Here is a 21,494-nt window from a genome sequence, read left to right as displayed (position 1 = left end):
TTTGCTGGCGGCAGAATGTGTCAGCCCCAATATATTCACTCCAACCTCTTCTGAGACACTACTGATCTGGGGAATGGTCATCAATACGACAAAGCCAACCCTTTAAAGCCTCTTGGTGCTTCTGCTGTTCTTTGTCAAGCTGGAGCAAAATCCTTGAGATAGGTAGGGTAATAACCTCTTCTTGAGGTAAATGTTGTTCTGAGATTAGGAGGATGAAGAAATAGGTTCCAGAGCCCCAGGCTGGACTTGATTTGCTACTTCATGGGAATTTGTTCGTTATGGGAAACTGTTTGCCTCAGGCGTCAACTTGGAGAAGTAGCCTAAATCATGAAAGAAAGTCTGGAGGTCCCAAATTGGGGAAAATTGGGCAGGAGGCCACCTAGGTAGGTGACCCATGTCTACAGCAGGGAATAGACTGTACCATGGCAGAGGTCAAATACAGACATCATGGCTTGCCCAAGGCTCTATTTTCTAGGAAATAAAGATGTGGGGGGCTAGGAAGGTATTTGAGACATGGATCTATATTTGTATGTTTTGTAAGTACCTTGAGATCAAAAGAAATCATGTACAAGGCAAATATAGAATCAACTTTTGACACAGAATTTCTTTCTGTCATGCTTAAGTGTGAGAAAAACTGTCCAGACTTGCTACATTACACTGGTATTTGGGCCAAGAACTTTGGGATCTTCTGGCTTTTATAAAGACAATTCAATACAGTTGTTGGGGTACATTGTACCTCTTCTATGTTGCACATATAAGTGTAAATAAGCCCATTTTTTAGCAAGAATGCATACCGCAAAATGTTCTACAATAGACTTTAGTCTTTAGTATTGTAAAGATCTACATGTACTCTTTCAACATTTTTCAATTAATTTTGTATGTGAACTGTCAACTGTCACCCAACAAATCTCCCAACTCGCAGACATTGAGAAAACAAAAAATCTAAATCTCTTGGAATCCCTAAATGCAAGCCAGAATTTGATAATTGAATTATATTGCCTGAATATTTACCATATCAAAGAATCTCAGAAAAAATTAACCTAACAATTACCTAAATATCCTTATAATCGTCATCAAAATTATGTTTAGCAACAAATCCTACAGACACAGTGAAATAGAGTTGTACTTACTTGACTATTGCTTGGCCCCTGCTCTGGCCATTAAACTTCTTGTAGTGGGCTATCACCCTGTCCTCACTGGAACAAACACAAGCCACATGTTAGTAAATATGCCATGACAGGGTATAAACACTACTGGTAGCCAGGTGAAAAGGCAAGTCTTTCACTACTTTCAGTACATAGCCTTTGAGTTTGAAGGTAAATATCAAATTCCAATGGTATTATCTATAATATCAAACCTATAATAAGGTTAAATAAAGATGCATTGTGATTTTTCAGAAGACCCACTAGTACTGTTGCATGGGACTGTAGTAAGGTATAACGCTAGTTCAGCTTTATTCGTTGGGTACCTATATCCGTTGCTTTTTAAAACCAGTGTATTTAGGCACATCAAGTCAGCGGGTGATAGTTTTAAACTGCGATATCCTGAAAATATTGCAATCAATGTGAAATCCCCAAATAGCCTGTTTTTAAAAGCAACAGATATAGGTTACCCAACGGATAAAGGTGAACTAGCATTAGATATATACTGCCATACATGTTGGTCTGGAGATCTTTTTGGAAGTAAAAATGACATAGCTGGAGGTTATAAACTAAAATTCACCGATCCCCTTTCCAGCATAATTCACACACATGATGTCAAGTAGTCACAATATGACATCTTAGTTCTGCATTCAGTAAGTGGTAACCGTCCAAAGATTATGTTCTGCCACAAAATACATCATCCTTCATATTTCATAATGACCCAGATAATCCTGGACTATACATAAATCATGAATACTTCGCTTCTTTACCAAAAAGATTGACATTTAACGATAAGTGGTTCAAAGATTTGAAAAGATAAATGCCAGCTTTAAAATATTGGGAGGGGGGCAGGTCATGTTTACCTGTGACCTATTATCCATGCCTTCACATAACTACAGAGGCAGCATTTCAATGAAGGTCACTAGACAGTCCCTAGAGTAGCAACGCAAACCTAACCAAACATGCAAACCAGTATTAGATATAAATCATGTGATAAAGATTCTGCCACCCACATATGGGTTGACATATGAGTTGGTTAGCTCTTGTAAAAATGGTGTTTCTGATTCTAACGAAAGTAGAAAACAGAAAAACAGCAGCCCAAACCTGCAGAGATCCCTGTGTGTCTAATGACTGCCAGACTTTGAAAAATTATCTGTGTATTCCTAGGGGGAACAAAGGATGTTGGGAAAACCAAAGCCAAAGGGGGGAACGACCATTCAGTATCTTGCCGGGGTTGCGGAGGGATTTGTGGTGAACAAGTATTGCTGAATGTTAATGTTGTTATCTTATGCATGCCTGACGTTACGATGTGTTGTGTGTGGACACTGTAAATAGTACAACTATGGACCGGATGGGACAACACGAGTGTCACAGGACTTTTTTGGCACACATTGGTGCGACACACACAGACCCAGCAGTCATCTGCCAGTGAGTATGGTGATCTGTCCCAGTCCTAATCCTACCACCCACTGTTACTCATGTGGAAACAGGCATGTTCCTTACTCCAAATAAAGAAACAAATCCATCTTATGGGATGAACCAGTAATGATTCTGGGTCATGGACGAAGATAGCCATTATAAACTGGAAAAATGCAAGCAGAAACAACTATAACTTGCTTTACAAACCAGTGCAGTAAGTTATGAAAGATTCATACATCAAGGCTTATGTTAATACACCCCTGAGTTATCATACATGGATAAACCCTTTTGGAATAATAGAATATAAAACAATCAATATAGTTCTGCTGCATATATAATGCAATAATGTGAAACATGAATTGTAGATCTGCATAATTTTTCATTTTGGAGCAAAGTCATTTATCAATTCAATCCATTGCCTGATACCAATCAGTAACTGTGTATATATTAACATTGTGTATTAGATATAAATCAAGCTGCCTAACAGGAATAATAATGGCTTGCAATTGGAATAAATACATTCATATTTGCAAGTTATTTCTCTCACTTCTTTTCCATGATTTATCATAATCAATGTCATACATGTACATATTGCAGAAATAGTCATCATGACATCACACAAACAACATATTTTCTGGACCTATGTAGAGGCATTTGACTTGAGTGACAGATTGCGAGAATAATTTGACTCCTCTGTCAGGCTGAAATTGTCCACCAATCATAATAACATTTTAGGAATTCTTGGAATATCTGAATACAACATGAGGCCATTTCTTTGATTTTTTCTAGTGGTAAGTCGTCGGTATGAATGTTTCAACTGATGAAAAAACATGCCATTTGAAGTCCATTATGGTTAGACTGGTTGTCATAGCTGAGTGATTACTAATAATGTAGCTGTGGCAGTATCTAGCAATCAGACCAGCATTCTGGGAATTCTCTTGGTCATTTGAAGTGATTGAGATAGACACTTCTAGGCCCTGACAAAAAAAGGCTTCTTTTGCTCTGGCTACAACACACAGAACCACAGAAAAATGTTGACTGATTCACATGTTCTTTTCATAATGATTTCTTTAGGCTGTTGAAACAATCACTCAACATGTGAACAGTATCAGTACTATGGGTCTGTATAAATACTTATCATTCAAAGCAACTGTCTTTTATACATTCCAAGTAAACATATAAAATCCCTGAATACAAATATCCTGTATATTGCTTGCTTATAGAGTGACATGCAGTCATCTGTATACAAGCACCCTACATACATACATACAACAAAATCACAGCAACCAACAGAAATCAGGACTTACCAGTAAGAAAGGGAAGGGTGCTCCTTGAGAGCACTGGTAGGTAGAACTGGAAGTTTCTTCAAGTCATTTCTGGCATTTTCATCACTGGAAAAGAGCAAACACACTGAACAACAGGATCGCAAGAAGGCACATGTATGCGGAGGTCTGTCTCTGTGAACCACTGCCTTGGAAATGTGCTAGATGTGTTCTATTCAGGGTCTTTTGTCTGCAAAAGGCATGCCTAAACCCGTGGAAATACCAGTTGGAGAAGTGTAGTGACACATGGGGATTCACAGGAAACATGTATCACTTGGCCTTAGCAGTAAATAGAGCGGGCATTGTCCGAGTGAGGAAAGTTACACATCCACCCATAGTTGTGTTGGATAAACCCTGAACAGTGTACGTGCATTTCCTTCACAAAGGCCACGCCAGGAACCAACATTATTCATCATTTCCATTGACACAGCTGTTGCATTCAGTACTTTAACCATACTTACTTCTAAAGCAGTCAGCTTCATCCAAAAGTAAACAACAGAACATGCTGATATCCATGTCCATCATGAGCATGACTACCATCCAGACATGTGGTTGATATAAAAAGTAACAATAATCTCCATCTATCCACTGCTGAACATTCCTCTTTCATTCAGGGATATGCAAATTCCAGCTCAATGTATCAATGTGTGTGACTTACCTTGTATAGTCTCCATGTGTTGCCTGCACGGTTTCCCCAGTGACCAGAGAAAGAGAAACAAAATTCGTCAGATTATTTTTGCATTTACATTGTGCCAGTACAGCCTCCACAATCCCTGCATATCAATAGTAGTCACAAAGAATCAAGTCTGCTTACGTATCCTACAAAAGTGGAAACTCTAATGATGATTCAACCATTGCTGTAGTATATCTTTAACTACTGGCCGTGTACAAAGCTGACCTTGCCAGTTGAAACGTCTAATACTTTAAGTCCAAATCAAATACAGGCGAGAGCCACAGTACACTCGAAGTCACGGCACTGTGACTACTTTCATACGTCAGCTTCCTGTGGTTTAAAACCACTGCAGCAGTTCCGACATTCCAGAGAATTTATGGAAAAGGTTTAGCCCTACATTTGTGATTCCTATCAGACCATGACCTAACATGTTTAGTTTAGCTTGGAACTGGTCCAATCCTGTCAGATACAATGTGGCCCACAAACTAGGATGTCAAGCACAATATCAAATGTTGACTAGAATTTCTGATGGAACAAAAACAAAAATCACACTTGCTGTCTAAAGTAAGATAAGATAAGAAGGCAAAATGCTGAATGTCAGGAAATGAAGTTAATAATTGTGTCTGCAGTACACGTACTGTGCTTCTGTTTTTAATCTGATTTTCCTTGACCCCTACATTGGGGCAAGGCCACCTGGATTTATCAAAATGAACATGTGGAAACTTGGTACTAGCTGACAGTAAACTGATGTCTACACTACAGAACACATGAAGGCCAAACAATATTCTTACTAAGCTTAGAAACAAGGTCAATAGAGTTTAACATGATTAAAAGAAAACAGTTAAACAATTTTAGACTTACCTGCAACACATAAGCTGCCAACTCGAAGGCCGTTTCACTGTCTACCTCTAGCTGAGCCTGTCAGAAGGTAAAGACCAGAGAATATGAGTGGAATTCTGAGGTTGAGACGTGGATTTGCGCATGATTGGTTCTCTATTGTCAGGACAGGATGATAATAGACTGTGATTCAGTCACGTGATCAACCAACCCTTCAAGGACCAAGCACTCTTTAATAAAGTGTTTGGGAACCACAATTAGACTGTCACTTCATATGGAATGGTTCTTATCAATTTGACTTTGAAAAGACATCTAATTATCACTCATTACCCCCCAGGTTTCCAAAGCAAACATCGAGTCCTGTGAGACCAGTTAGTTTGCCATTTCTTCAGTATCTTTCCAGAGGAAATGTTTCAAAGGAGAGATGTCAGCTTGTTAAAACAAATCAGGTTCTTTGTGAAATATTACACCAACATCTAAGGAAGGAATCTTTTGATGTCTGGCTGGTGTTACATGGTTTCTAGCTGTGCTAATCTTTCAGCTTGAACAATACACACTATTTACAATCACATTATGGGCAATTGCACAGAGTTACCTGACTATATGAAAAACTTACAACCAGTACATACAAAATGTATTAACAAGTGAGCATGCCTCTCACACCAATATAATCATTGCATTCCATTCATTGTTTACTCTCTGAAGTTTGAACAACTTCCTCTGCATCTATTACAAATAAACTATGTCCAGTGAAAATAGACCATTCACAAAATGTGCGAACAGTGCTAAAGAACAGGCCAGTACAATTATGGACAACCTGATTTGAACAATGGAATTCTTGTACGTGCCCTCACCAGCAACAAAAGTACTTCCTAAATAAAACACAAACAACACCTGAACCTACGAATTGACAAACATCTATCCTACAGGGCCTACCCTAAGAAAATTACCTGTCCACTTCTGGGAGAATTCAAGTATATCAGAAGTATAATCATCAAAAAGGGTGGGACTGTCCAAAAGTTGTCAGCTAATATACATTTTTACATGCTGAACAGGGGCTTTTGTAAAGTCCTGATTAGGCCACCGTGTTTCACGTTAGGGGTTCACATCACATATTAGCAAACAAGTTGGAATGATACAAATTTATCTATGTTTACAAGAATCATATCAAAATGTTGATAGAACTAAGAAGTGTAGTTGATCTAAGTTCACGGTTTTCACTGCAAACTCCAAACTACTCCGAAAATATTTCCATTACACATTCACACTGTGTGACTACAGTATATGGCACTACCGAAAACTCAAAACCATAGCGAACAATTTTCCCGCTGCCACAACATTAAATCCCAGGAAACTTCAATGCATTTACAGCATCTTCTAGTAAATTCAGAGGTATAATTCTTCCGTATACCTAATATACAGTGACCAGAAACCCTAAATGGAACTAAAACTGCCTGGCAGGTTATTTCTGACACAACTCCTGAGTAACACTACCCCCATGTTGGGATTCCCTGTACAAACATTCTCACACCTGTCCACTTCAGACAGCATTCCTCTAACCAACTTACCTTGAATATGGATGACTTTGCTTGTAAAAAGAATAGTTCTATGGTGACTGGGTCCCGTAGATACGCTATACTCTCTATGTAAAACCTGGAGAGAAGACAAAAGAATGCACTTCACTTACACAAGGTAATAGCAACTGATTACAAAGGTCACTCAATGTGAATTTAACTACTATATACCCTCACTGCAAATTCAGTCTTTGTAATAATAAAACAGTTTAACAAAAGAAAGCTAAATATACTCAATCTGGTAGTTGTTCCTTCAAGTTCATGCTTTTGTGTACATTGTACATACCAATAATACTTTATTTGAACAAGGTATACACTTGAGAGATAAGGGATAAAAGTTATCTTTTCATTTGTAACTTGAAAGCTAAATCACACCTTGATCACACAAAGAAACAACAACAGGATATCTAACAATAAATGGGAAAAAGGTCAGCCTTGGCTTGGACCTCAGCCCGATCTCAAAAACATATATCATGTGGTATTTCTGAGATCGGGCTGGGGTCTGGTATCCATGCTAGGTCAGCCTATAATAGTAATCGTTTTACATGAGGAAAAAAAAGGAGGAAATCTTATACGAACTCAACGATACAAAGTACAAAGTTGAGTGTTGGTTCTAAGTACTAAGTGTTACAAGCATAGCTTCTAGTTGAAGAGGAAGGGTCCGTACCTGACAGCGAACTGTAGGGTGAGCGTGCCAGCCCTCCTCGGGAACTCATGCTCCAACACCCGCCTGTCTGCCTGCAGCCAGTTCAAGTGGTGTCTGTAAGGACAGGAAATATATGGGTCAGCCTTCTGCACTGACTTTCCTGCTCCATGGGAGACAGACACACTTCTGCCTCTTGTAAGGCATCTGATAATGTCAATCAAACCGAGACCTAATAGTTTGGTGGTTTGATAAAAATCATCACCAGAGGGTCATATCATATAAATTATACAGCATATCATTTTTGAACAGTATATAAAGGTTAATATCATATTTGTAACCAACTACACAGGAACTACACTTACATAAACCTAATCTACTCACACTCAATTTTCTTTTTGCAATATACAAAACTATTTAGAGTAATATTTCCTTATCTTAATCATGTGTCACTACAGCTACTTATTTATCATACTGGCATTTCTCCTACACTGTCAGTATGTACCAAACTCTATTAGCTGTAAAAATAGTAGAAATCGGCCAAATAGACAGATAACATGCCAGTGGAGTTAGCCAGTCTAGGAGTAAAGATTGCAATCTCTGGCTAGACAACATGTTGTAGTACACTACAACCCATCTTCTTGTGACTAACCAATCGATGAGTAGCATCACCTTACATGCAACTGCTATCTACATTGAAAGTCCATACAACTACAAACTCTGTTTAATTAATATCTACAACACTTGTACACTTTAATTTACCTTCTGTTTTACCCGATGCCGAGGGCATAGCAAGAAAAAAACACACAAAAAGAGAGAAAAAGAAATGGTCATATAAGACACAATAGTCATTCACAATTAAACATGACAAACAGGTATGTATGCAAACAAGATAGTTGTCGGATCTGTAGTTGTCAGCCTTCATTCTATTCCGTTGGCTTTGGTTACAAACTGAAAGAATGTGGAAATGGCAACTGGAAATCCTGACAAGAGGCCCCAGAGAGGCACTAAAGCACCCTCTTGCAGGTAGGTTGAATACTACATGCACTAGATCATAGATGCTTTCTAAATACCCATATATAACCAGATGGGTAATTTCAAAGTTATGTCAGCCAAGATAAGCGATGACAGGTGCCTTGTCAAACATGTTACATAGCAGGATGTACTCATGACCAAAAGGGTTGATTCTCTTTGAATACAAACTGGCTGTATACTATATGTACTACTAAAATGTCCTGTCTGTCAATTTTGAATCTCGAATATAGTGTGTCCATTGAAGTCCATTCAGTTTTCAGGTGCCATCTATAGAACTAACATACATCATACATACATACATACATCAGTTCAAGTTCCTTTAATATGAACTTAATATTCGGGTTGTCCAGTTTGGACCTCTCTTCAATTCACTGTCATTACTGGTTTGTGTGGGTTGTCCAGAGCCCTGTATTGGTACATCCCCAGATGTCTTTCCATGAAATCCAAAAGATGCCTTTAGATACAGATGATCTATTAAAAAACTTTTCTTCATGGCCAAGGTTAGCCTCCTAAACCCAGTAGAATCCACCAGGTGAAAGCATCTTCTTTGTGACAGCAGAGGTCTCCAAAGTCCTGTCAATGTCATTGCTTGCCAAATTTTTCATACTGGGTCTTGCGGACACTGCCAGGAGTGAGAATGACTGATGTTGTTATGCTGCAGAGGTCACAGGAAATGCTGCACTGTGAAACACAATAGCCTGGGGCAGAGGGCCATGTCTGGGGCGGCCTCCTGTCTGACCCTGAAGGTTTCTATAGTAACAGCTGGGACAGGTGAGACAGGGGGCGCTACTAACCAATCAGACATGGGTCACCTCAGGCTAATTAGCTGGGATTGAAGCTTTGGTGTTTTCAAGCTGGCGCCATGGGCAGTGGGGTCTCTGCGGTTAACTTGTGAAATATAATACTTTAATTAGATGGTCCTCAACATTACATCCCAGCAGGAAAGTGCTACTCCAATAACTGGCTCACCAGAGGATATATGACAGGTAATTTTTTAACCAAAAAGACCAAAATTCAATCAGTTAAAAAAGACAGGCCCTGTTCCGTTGTCCTAGAGTACTTCAATGTTAATGTCCAGTTACTTCCTTCACAACTTGGGGTGAACTAAAGCATGGCAGATATCCATGGGGGAAAACACTAGTTCCATACCTTGTACAAATCAATTTGGACTTGATCCATCATTGGATTGACTTCACATGATCTTACAAAACTGAGGCCCACATGCTGTAGAACTGAGAACATATGACACTGTCACACTCACTGTCACAGCTTGGTCCAAATCCCACTAGCAGATCAAGTGTACAGACCCAAGTGTGGCAGAAATGGATTGGATTTGGTTTGGTACTGTTACATGACCAGGGAAAAGACCTTTACCAGTGGAATTCACTGTCACAATACAGGACATTGTGTTCATGGTCTGGTGTGGCTAAGTGATTAAAAACCATGGAAATGAGCGTGTGTGGATAGAACAACAATGTATTCATCACATATCAGAGATATAAGATGAAAGCTAACATCCAATAGGTTACTTAGCCTGGATACCAGCCCCCAGCCCAATCTCAAAAATATCTATCATGAGATAGAGATTGGGCTGGGGTCTGGTATCCAGGCTACCAACAGGTATCAACCAGCTTTAACTTTTTCCCTCGATACAATTTTCCCCCTCATCTACATTATTATTCACATATTTTTGTAAAAATCAAATTGTCAGAAAATTTCATCAACTAGACATAAAATACCCTCCCATTACAAATTTTCAACAACTCCTGATCCCAAAACTTCAACTGAGATAGAATTAAGAAACAATACGCATAATTACCTTGTTCTCTTTTACCTCATGCTGTTTTTAATTGCATTTTCCCTCATGGGGTGTTGATTATAAATGAGTACTTTACACTATCTACACTGATAAAGCAAAACCAAGATAAGCAGTCAGAAAATACAAAGAGAATCTAATAGAGACTGTCTGGTTGGCCTTTTGACCTTTCAGTAACATTACCTTGTGATTTTATTTTTATTAAAAGATATTCTAGTAAGAATTTACCATTTTCATTTCAATAAATATGTAACTTTTTAGATTCTATATGTGGGATCAAAACAATTAACTATTCTTAATATATTCAAACAAGTGTAACTTTACCCGTTTTTAAATCAAAACAATTTGTTGCAAGAACATGATTGTTGAATTTTTTCCATGATTGATCAAATGAATGCCTGTACTTTAATTTCATGCAATATGCATTGAGTTACCTCCCCTCTTTATCATTACATGTATCAGCTATACTCTCATAAATATGCCACGAACTGTAAAGTTAATGCAGTGAAGACAATACTAAAGGTTATGACTTGCAACTGATGGATGTGTGGGAAATATGAGAAACCAGTCACAAGGATACTGAGGTTGTAATAATCCCACAGGGGCCTAAAGTGGGATCAGTTCAGGGGGACTTCTGTGTCTGGCTACTAACAATAGTTCACCTTCATCCCAGGGGTAACCTATATCCGTTGATAATGGTGTATTTATGGATATCAAGTTGCCGAATTTTCAATACACAAAAACATATTAAATGTTGCAGTTTAAAACCACCATGTGTTGACTTGATATCCATAAATACCATGTTTTTGAACGAATATAGGTTACCCCGCGGATAAAGGTGAATTAGCTTTACATGTACGTAATAAAAATCATCTTGTGAAAATAATATACAAGTACAGCAATTGTGTTTGCCATGCTACTCATGTATAGGTACATGTATATGTATATGTCACAGTAGAGATCACGATCCAGTAGAATCGCCGATTCTCCTCAGGGTTCTAGCCAGGATTTTATTTTAGCGTAGTGGGAATGGCATGGTAGCGAAGCGATTAATCGGGAGATTGGTGTGGAAGGGGGGGTCTTGGTCCTTCCACGGTGAGGTTTGAAGATTAGGATTTTTGGGTCAGATTTGAGTGGCATATCATCATTTTTCATTGTTCAGACATAGATTAGTCATTGTTGAACAAGTAAATGATAGCAAAGCACCACTACACTAGTTAAAAATTAGCGTAGTGGCCCTTATTTTAGCGTAGGGGTCACAAATTTTAGCGTAGTGGCCCACTACGCTAAAATGCACTAGCTAGAACCCTGCTCCTAGTATAGATTGCGATCAGGATCTCTACAATGTAGGACCAACTCCGATCGCGATCTCTCCTAGGAGAATCGGCGATTCTACTGGATCGTGATCTCTACATATATCTGTGCCATGTATTAAGTGTCAATCATTCCCCAGGCATTTATTTCAACATGGTGCACAGATAAATTGATACCCTCCATTAGTTTTCAGGGTTTTATGTAGCATAACAAAAAGGGGAATAAAAAATCCATTAGGCTCAAAAAATAAAGGCATTGTTTACAGGTGGTATAGAAATTGTTCACAAATATCTTAACCTTTATAAGGCTGAGCAATTTTGGTTTAAATGAATTTTAATAAAAATGATCTTTATAAATAAAAATAAGTCAAAACATTGGTTATTGAAGAAGAGGGGACAAGTAAATCCCAGGACCCAGAATTTCTTTGCATCAAACAACATACTGATTTTATTTCGCCCAATGATTTGCTACCAAGCTGGAAATGGATCAGGCAAATAGCTAATCTCACTGGAAATGAGAAGTGGAATTGAAACAAATTCTACCAATAACAATGAGGCAGCAAGTTACCAATACTGGAATAATATATCAGTTGCAAGTCAACTGCAATGTTCTGCTTGCAAAGACCTAGATTCAGAAGATGTAATAATCTACAAAATTGTAACACAAAAACCTCAACTTGTAAACTTTAACTTTGTTGTCAGTAGGACCTCAGGAGTGCACATAATTGGACTTCATAATTCATTTCATATTTTTCTTTTAACTTTGTTGAACAACATATTCATCAACAGACCTGTGCATACATGTACACTACCCAATCATGGTCATATTCCTGAATACCAAGTGACTTCATGTGAACACAAATCTTCACAAAATCCCACGGTCCTGACGTTGATGTAACGCTGGAGTATCCGATCGATATCAGCCTCCTCCAGCGAACACAGATTTTCTTACAGGTGGAATAATCCTTGAAGTCAATCAATTTCTCCTGGCAGGTTAACGGCCATTGATTAAGCACTGAGGACAGCGCTGGCAGCTACGCATGTGAAACTGGGAATTTAATACTTCACTGCCCTTATAAATCTGCCTGATTCATGGTCAAAATGGGACACTGGCTTGACACTGTAAACTGACTTGTTACTGTAAACTTTGGGGCCTTTCTTCTAAGAGCTAGCAAATGCATGAAACAAAAATTCAAGAAATTATCATACAGGATGTTCTAGCCATCTAATAAGATCGTTGCAGACACAATTTACAATATTCAATATTCCCATTTTGGTGGAATACAGCACAACCATACCAGCATAGAGTGCCTGATGCTAACAGTGTCCCAAATTCCCAATACCAGTAATTAGGGCACCTAACTCATAAGAGCCACCTCCCTACCTAAACCTTATATCTTCTGATGGTTCCCTTGAGATAAGTTCACATCATGACCCCACACTTTGACTTATGTTTCTTCCCCTGCATTATTTACCAGTTTCCTGTGGAAGTCTATCTTTTCTCCGATAGGTCGAGTGCAGGTCAGGACTGTCTCTACCAAATGGTCAAAGAATGTCTAAAACTTAATTCGGACCGCATGATTGTGTTTGTGCCCTATATCAATGCAATAAGTGTTAATGTCATTGGCAAATAGCATTTAGTGCAGAATGACAATGAAGTGAAATACGCGGATTAATCATGAGAGTCAGTACACAAGGGAAGAAAATTTGCTCAAACAGATTTTGAAGGAGACAAATGATAGAAAACAAAAGTGCAAAATGATGGGGAAAAACATAAGCAAAAAAAACTGTCAAATCTTTATCTTAAAAATTGATACTGATATCTCAAATGAGCATTTTTTATCTGTGTCTTACTCTTTGGATCTCATGAGAGAATGCAACATTTGCATTCCTCATGGAGACTGTGTCTGCTAGTAAAAAGTTCCATGCAATAGTAATGAAGCAATATCACAGTCAGGCATGTTCAGGGTAAAACTGTAACCATATAAAGGCTGGTGGTTTTTGGACCTGGCTGCATTTGTATTGACTAATTCATTAGTAACTGGACATACTTGGCAGTCATGTTATATAAAAGGCTGTAAAACTGTTGGCCTGCGGTTTCAAGGCCAGTGTTATTATGCCAGTAAAGTCCCATTGCATTTTATTACACCCATGTTAGACCGGCTATCTTGCATGGATTTGCAACATGGTTTATGGCTTGAATATTGGTCCTACCAACTGATATTGGTCCTCCTACAGGCAGCTAAGGTCCATAGCCTTTATTCAATACAAGTCTGTTACCACTCACTGCTTTGAAATAATAGCTTATAAGAATTACATTCTAAACTAGGGAAATGAAGTCATCGCATACCTTAGTATTAGGGGTGAATGCTAGGTTGTATTGTTGGGGATAGAAATTTTCAGGTAATAGAAATAAGACATCTGATCGAGCCATTGTTTACGACACTATAGTATGGTATATTCTTACAAACCAGTACAACACATGAGAGTCACTAAATCTATATATTACCAAACATAGATTATAGTCAAAGCGCCAAGTGTCCAAGTTTGCATATCTGGACTTGGCTTTGCTTTGCCAAGGAAGATTTTTAAGGGGGGTTGTCCACTTCTGGTACATGCTCACTGGTGGTGGACAAGGCTGATACAAACACTCAATTAAACTGCAGAGGATAAAACAGCATTGTTTAACAATAGTATTCAATGTGCCTATAGATAAGAGTAAGTACTTACGTTTCATCATGGTAAGCCAGTCCAAAGTATTCCTTCTCCTTCAAGTTGAAATGGGAGGCAACCAGGTCCAGGAGGTCTGATGACTGCAATTTTGGCTGCACAGGGACAGAGTTGATGAAGAATAATTAGTAAACAGGGTTACAAGAAAGTCTTCTGACCAACAGTAATTACCTGACTATCTTGTCTTCTTTCCTTGACTAGTCATTGTATTGACCTGTCAGAGGACAGTGGAATGATAAAAAAAGCTTGTCATCTAGTATTTGATTGATTGAATCATTGAGCACAGCATTCATCATTTTATTACAACATTTCTTTGCTTCTTTTATTCATCTTTGACACTTGTCAAATCTAGTTGTCTCCTGTTTCAGTTGCAGGTGGAACTCTGCACTGATATTGAGAAGCAATGCCACATTCCCACCACAGGTTTCCCCAGATAACCCTACAGTGAAGGCACTGAACTAGTTCACGACTGTCATGGACATCAGGCTAATGGATATTTGACAGCATATCAGCTTCACCTCTGTCACTACCCAAACATTAGACCATACTCCCAACTTCTGCTGGAGAAAACTATCCAAAAAGTACATCAAACCAAAGTACCAGCAAAACATAATGATTGAAAATATTATAGAGAAAATCTTCTTACTGTTTGCTCCTTGTGGATCCCAATAATATCTAAAGGTGTTAGACATCTATCTGACATGTAAACAGAATTAGTTTTTACTGTACACAAAAGAGTGAAGTAGCATCTGGTGCATGTTGTTGAGAGATATACTGTCCCATCATTGGCTGTGCCTGCCAGGGACAGTGATGAAGACCATACTCACATAATCTGATAAACCATGACAGAAATATGCGAAAACCAATTAAACCACTACACTGAGATTAAAACAGTTACAAGCCAAAACAACTGGCACTCTGGTTATCTAACATGCATTGGCATAATACCAGTAGTAAGACTTATACCGGTAGATTAAAAATACTGGAACTTAAAGAGATCTACACATGCAACAATAGTTATTTCTGAGCTGTGCACACTTCAGACATCTAGGTGTCCAATACACCATTTACAAAGCATCGATAACAATGCATTCGAAGACAACAAGGCCAAAAGTTTTCAGTATACTTTTTTTTAAATTTCGGGGTAGGCAGCTCGTCGTGGGACGAACACACTGTCACATTCATTGCCAAATTTATACAGATCATAATTACACATGCTCACAGCACAAGACGAACATGATTCAACAACAATCTTGAATTTCTGTTGGTGACCTACAACTCATGTAAAAGTGTGAAGAACCGTTGCATAATAGCCCGGATCTACGACTGAATGGGCAAAATTGAACGTACGCAGCCATTTTTCCGCCATTTTTATATCTACGCGAGCAGTGAAGTGTTACGTCACAGCGGTTGTGACGGACAGAAGTTAAATGAAAATTCTTGACAGTATACGTCCGTTTTCTCATGACATTTTGTATGCTCATGCAGGTTTATGTTTTATGCATTTACTGACAGAAAAGGAAGGAACATCAGAGGATGTATAAATGTACATAGCGGCAGTTACTTGTGCCGTGTTTCTTCCTACCGGTATTTTGTACCCCCTCCCAACCACGCGCCCGTTCGCCGTGTAATTCCGCGGCGTGTTACAATTACAATATTAAGCTTTTAGCAGGACAAGAGTGGCAGAAAAGTTACACAGAAGAAGTGGCAAGGGTAACCTATAACAGCAACATGTAACTGGAGAAAATGATGCGTTGACAATTTGTCAAATCAGTATGGCTAGAGAAATCGTCGTAAACGTACCGGTATTATGATAATAGATGTTACATCCTGTGTGATAAAAACAGATAGGACATTAGAACTGAGCTAAAGGGACTTTGTTGTGAGCTATTTCTCATCTCACCATACATCTCATACTCATAACATAAGAGAGTTCAACTTTGCTTGGAACAACCAAGAGGTTAACTATTACTTTCATTTTGTCATCAAACTGTAGTAACATTCCCTCAAGAAGTATCATATATAAAAACAATCAACAATGGGACAATACATAATTCAGGAGGTTTTAAGTTACAGAGGACTTTGGCTTTATAGCAAGCAACCTTCTACTAAGTTCTAGTAAGTTTACTTTGAGTTTGACTCACTGATAAATATGACTTAGCTAGAAATAGCTCCGGTAACCTTGCCTTATTTGGCGGGGTCTTGGCTCAGTTTTCCTCATTTTACTGCCTTCATCTTTACAAAACATTTACTCTGGCTCTAGCTTGAGTCAGATCTATATAGGGAAAACCCGCAGTAAGATGAAATAACTAAACCGCATCAAGCTGACCCTTTCCCATTTCCTGACCACAATTTGACACGAATCTGGGTGGCAATGGACACCAGGTCCTCTTTTCTCTTCCCACTCCTCAAACTCCAGGACCACATGAGGTTGTTGACCCTTTCACTTTTCCTGACCACATGTATATAAATCTGATTCCTTCTGGTCCTTTTCCTCACACCAGGGAGCTACCACACCAGAGAGAGTCTGGTCTGCCTCCCTGTCACCTCCACCTCCAGGTGACATCATCATGTACAAATTGTTATCAACACCAGGAATCTGTTTCATCCATCAGTACAAGTCTGGTGCGTGGATCTAGCACCTCAGTGGAGGGACCTTGCTGGCCCCCACCTTCCTGATACAGTATTTGTCTTGAACCCCAGCCAGGTACCCATGTGAATGGTGCCAATGTTGTAAGCCTTTGGTGTAGCCTCTATACCCAAGCTGTGAATTGGCTACCTTTGAAGTTTCAAAAGAAAATGTTGAGTTAGAAAGTCGGTAAGATTGGGCGAACCTGGAAGAATCAACGGAGGGTTTAGGCAAAGCTGAAATGTCGCTTTCATTTTTGATCCTTACATTAGTCCCAACTTGCACATATCGTTCCTGTGAGTAATTGTGAAATGTTGTTATGGTTTGGCTTGATAATGCAGATGAAGAATGTCACGCAACAGAACTAATAAAGGCCTTCCCTCTTCAACCTCCTTGGTATAACCCATGATTCTGGGGTGACTGTGTGTGAACTTGAAGGAGAGATCCTATGTAGACCAAGTGAAAGTCAGAGGTCCAGAATTCAGTGTCAGCTTCAGTCAAACTAAAACTAAAAGGATCACAAAATTCAGAAGTGACCTTACAGTGCCCACGTTCACTCTAGACAGAAGTAAATATAAAAGTATGTGTAGGTAGTAACTGGTAATGAAGCTGATATTTGACTTGTGAATGTTGGGTCACAAAGTCATGGCAAAGATATGCATCAAGCAACCAACCCAACCAGCAAACATGCTGTTATACAACTGTTGTTTTATTGCTGGTGTAAATCAAAGTCATAGGACCAACTGATACCCCCCTCCCCATTTCATTGCTCACACAATCTTTATCTCGAAATGAAAAACTGGACTGCAAAGCATCATCTCCGTTCCGTGCTAGTTTCTCTACATTAAACATCACTGTAGGTGCACCATAGAAACTTACTGGATAACATGTATCTCCGAGGAAATACAAGTATATTTCGCACAAAATCTGTCCTTGACTGGCATATTGGCTGTGAATCGGTGCAAGCAACATCTTATTTGTTATACGCAGATAATGTCTGCCCAGCAATTGATCATTCTCCAAGGAAATGCCAGAGGAACCTATATTGTGTGGTTGCTAATGAGAGAGACACTGCAGAAGATAAGGACCCTCTGTACTGGGTGTTTGTTGTCCCTCCCAGTTCGGTTTGCTCCACAAACTATGCAGACTCCAATATGTCAAGCATTTACAATCCAAACAGTTGCCTTGGTACATGGTATCTCTAAACTGGGTGGAGTAAGCCGTCTCTGGTTGAAATATTGAGTACTGTGAATGTTTTTTCTCTCAAAAATAATCTTTTTCTACAGATGTTACAGCTTTATTGTGTACAGAAAACGTATAAAACAATAAGCTCCAGTCACAATGCCAGTATCAAGTTGCAATACTACTATTCAAATTAATTTGCATAAAATTTATTCATGACAAGGCTGAATTATTCTCATATTACATCCTCGAAGAACAAAGAGGCCATAAAAATATCATGTAAAATTCCATCACATTACACATCAGCGAGATGCGCATATCACATCAGATTCTGTGATTAAAGATTTATCACCAGATCCCTCTTCTCTGTCGGAATTAGGATTGACTAGATCATTTGATGGTGTGGTACAGCAAGGCATTGAATTAATAGTCCTTAATAACATGGGGAACCACGCTCAAAGGTTCCCTCATACATTATTGATGACACTGGGACTAGATATCACTGCTGCAGATTTAGATAAGCCCTCTCCCTTACAGAATGTAGCATGTATCAGTATTTCATCAAGCAGAAATCTAGCAGCCAGAATCAACTCCTAGTTCAGAGGACCACACTGCAGAGATGAATTACCGACACAGCTTTAGAGTTGGCAGGCAGTAACTAAAAGATTGCACTATCAGTTTCAACCTGAAGCATTATGACCCACATTTCAAAAGGCACACTGCACCGTTACCTTGCATAATTCATGAAACGTTATTGCAATAGAATGGGGAGGAATAAGCATTATGCCTTGTGCGGGATTGACTTAGGCTCCCATTTCATACCTCGGATTCTATGTTATCATTTTTCATCATCAATGTGTTTTTCCATGCGGTTCTACAATACCTAAGTCAATCAGTTTGACATAAAAATTTACTTTGAATAAAAATATCCAATTTCAATTCCCAAGAAAGTTAGCATACCATCCTGAGAGAAAGGTTATACTTGATTAATCTGATTCTATATCATCAATTTCAATACATACAATTAAAATAAATACATGTATTGTAACAGATTATCCCCAAATGGTAACAGTACAACTATTTTCATTTTTGACAACACAGTACATACATACTTATTTGTTGGTAAGCCACAATTTTGTTATATGATCTTGACCTGTAGAGTACATTGTGATCAGCAATTACAAAACAAACATTTAACGTTACTTTGAACGCTGCATAAATCTGTCGGAGGGAAAATGAAGATGAAACTGAAAGGGGATGACTTTGGCAACCAAATTTGCTGTTTACTGGGATCAACGAGGTTTAATGAAATGTTTGTTGAAATGCCAAAAAGATTAAGAAAATCATTTTCTTCTTCTTTCATGCATTTCACAGTTAAAGACCTCATATCATAATCAATTCTTCCATCCATTCGTTTTTTCACAATTGTGTGCAAAGTTTAAGCCGCTTTTAGCCTTTTAGTCAATCACGCCTGCCGGCCACCTGAAATAAACACAGCTCCAGAATTTGTGTACCCAGTTGTGGACAGGGTAAACTATTTTTGTCTGGTCACTCTTTGTATATTTGGCACCCCCAACTTTTCTGTCTTTAACATATCCATGCTTACCACTGTGTCGGTTCAGAGGCTTTGGTGGTCATGGTGATAAATAGAGATGACTTAATTTCTATTGGTTTTTGACAGACTTGGTGTGAAGTATGAACGAGTCAATTTTCTGTATGGATTTTCAATTTTAGTACGTGTCTGGTTTTTGCCCTGCTCACTTCTGGAACTACCCCAACACTACAGATTCAAACCAACAACATGGCATGTCCCAATATTAATATTTCTGCCTATATGTTCTGACACTGACTGACCACAGCAGAGATAATACAATAACAGCTGCGGTCATTAGAAAACCAAATTTGGTCACTGAAACCGTCCCCTTTCAGTTTCACTTACATTATCTAGACTGGAGTCCTGTAATCTGCTGTGCCCAAAACTATGTATTAAAATTGCTGATCACCATTGTGCAAGTCCTTCTGTCATACAACAACATAGTGGCATACCAGCGTACATAGCGCCGGTGCCAGGCACCCATTCCAGCACAGACCTATTTTCATCTTGGCCCAACTGTGGAATATTAAATGCAACGGTCCATATACAACAAAATTGATTTTTGCAGCTTCATTCATGCAGTTTCCCCTTAAAGTATGTGTGGGCACTATTTTTGTGAAGGGTCTAAATTGGTCTGCCCTTCTTTAGAACCTACGCAATGGCAGAACGTGACAAAATGAATTCCGTCGCACTGTTCACCGTAGTCTATCGTAGAAAAGCTCATCTGAGAAAGTGGCCTACCTGGATTAGGAATTCCAGCTTTCGATCGTCCAGAAGTTGGACCTGGCATCTCCGCCCCTCTGCCATCTAAAAAAACATAATAAGATGGAGAAAATCCGTTAGAAAAACAGCGGGCTATCATCAGTACTGCATTGTATCTTCATGCAAATGGTTATTACCATAACAGTGACTAGGAGTGGCAACGAGTGTGTATTCATCGTTGTGAGCAGACGTACGGGAAAGAGTGAGAACATCCCGGATCCTTATGTGGCCCGCCAGTCTCTGATACAAAAGCTGCTTTGAGTTGGAGACAGGATGAAGACCACAACATGGTTGGTGCGACTGCTGCCGTAGTAGACAGTCAGAGGTCACCCTACAGGGTCTTTACCAGGGAGTGTGTGTAATACATGCTGATATATAATGTGTCTGGTGACCCTGGCATAGGGTAGCTGGCAGCTGTGATAGAATGGAGGAATAGCGCAGGGGAATGATGGGGGCACAAAGGCAGATTGAAGAGAATGAAACCCTTAGGATTCCTATAGATACCAGGCACAAAGACCGGGGTGTCTCGCTCTTGGTAAAAGGGCGGGAGGTGGGAGGGCAGGCCATTTTGGACCAGTGGGCTGCCACTCAACAGGCGTTAATTGACAGCAACAGGGAAATGTACCAAACCAACAACAACAAACAAAACCTCCCAGAATGAGAAAACAAGGAGGGACTTTACTCTCTCATATCCATTCCACAGAACAGTAACATTGTCCATAAGGGGCACTGGAAGGATCATAACACAGAGGGGCCAAAATGACCCTGGCTACATACAGTGACCTATGTACCCTGCACTACCAGTTGACAAATGGCACACACA

At 39.1% G+C, this 21,494-nt stretch overlaps 1 protein-coding gene across 1 annotated transcript in view; it reads right to left on the bottom strand.

Annotated features, from left to right (window-relative positions):
- The window catches only part of LOC118415322 (FERM domain-containing protein 4A-like), a gene marked incomplete in the record, with an annotated part of 41,501 nt that overhangs the window by 19,488 nt on the left and 519 nt on the right, over positions 1-21,494 (bottom strand). The window contains 9 exon segments of the mRNA XM_035819825.1: positions 1,131-1,196; positions 3,869-3,952; positions 4,542-4,564; positions 5,418-5,474; positions 6,962-7,046; positions 7,635-7,727; positions 8,373-8,375; positions 14,505-14,599; positions 20,651-20,716. Coding sequence (XP_035675718.1) covers positions 1,131-1,196; positions 3,869-3,952; positions 4,542-4,564; positions 5,418-5,474; positions 6,962-7,046; positions 7,635-7,727; positions 8,373-8,375; positions 14,505-14,599; positions 20,651-20,716 — 572 coding nt within the window.

Source organism: Branchiostoma floridae, chromosome 5, assembly GCF_000003815.2.
Source record: "Branchiostoma floridae strain S238N-H82 chromosome 5, Bfl_VNyyK, whole genome shotgun sequence".
NCBI lineage: Eukaryota > Metazoa > Chordata > Leptocardii > Amphioxiformes > Branchiostomatidae > Branchiostoma > Branchiostoma floridae.
Note: the sequence above shows the minus strand (reverse complement) of the source record. Positions and strands in the feature narration are given on the sequence as shown.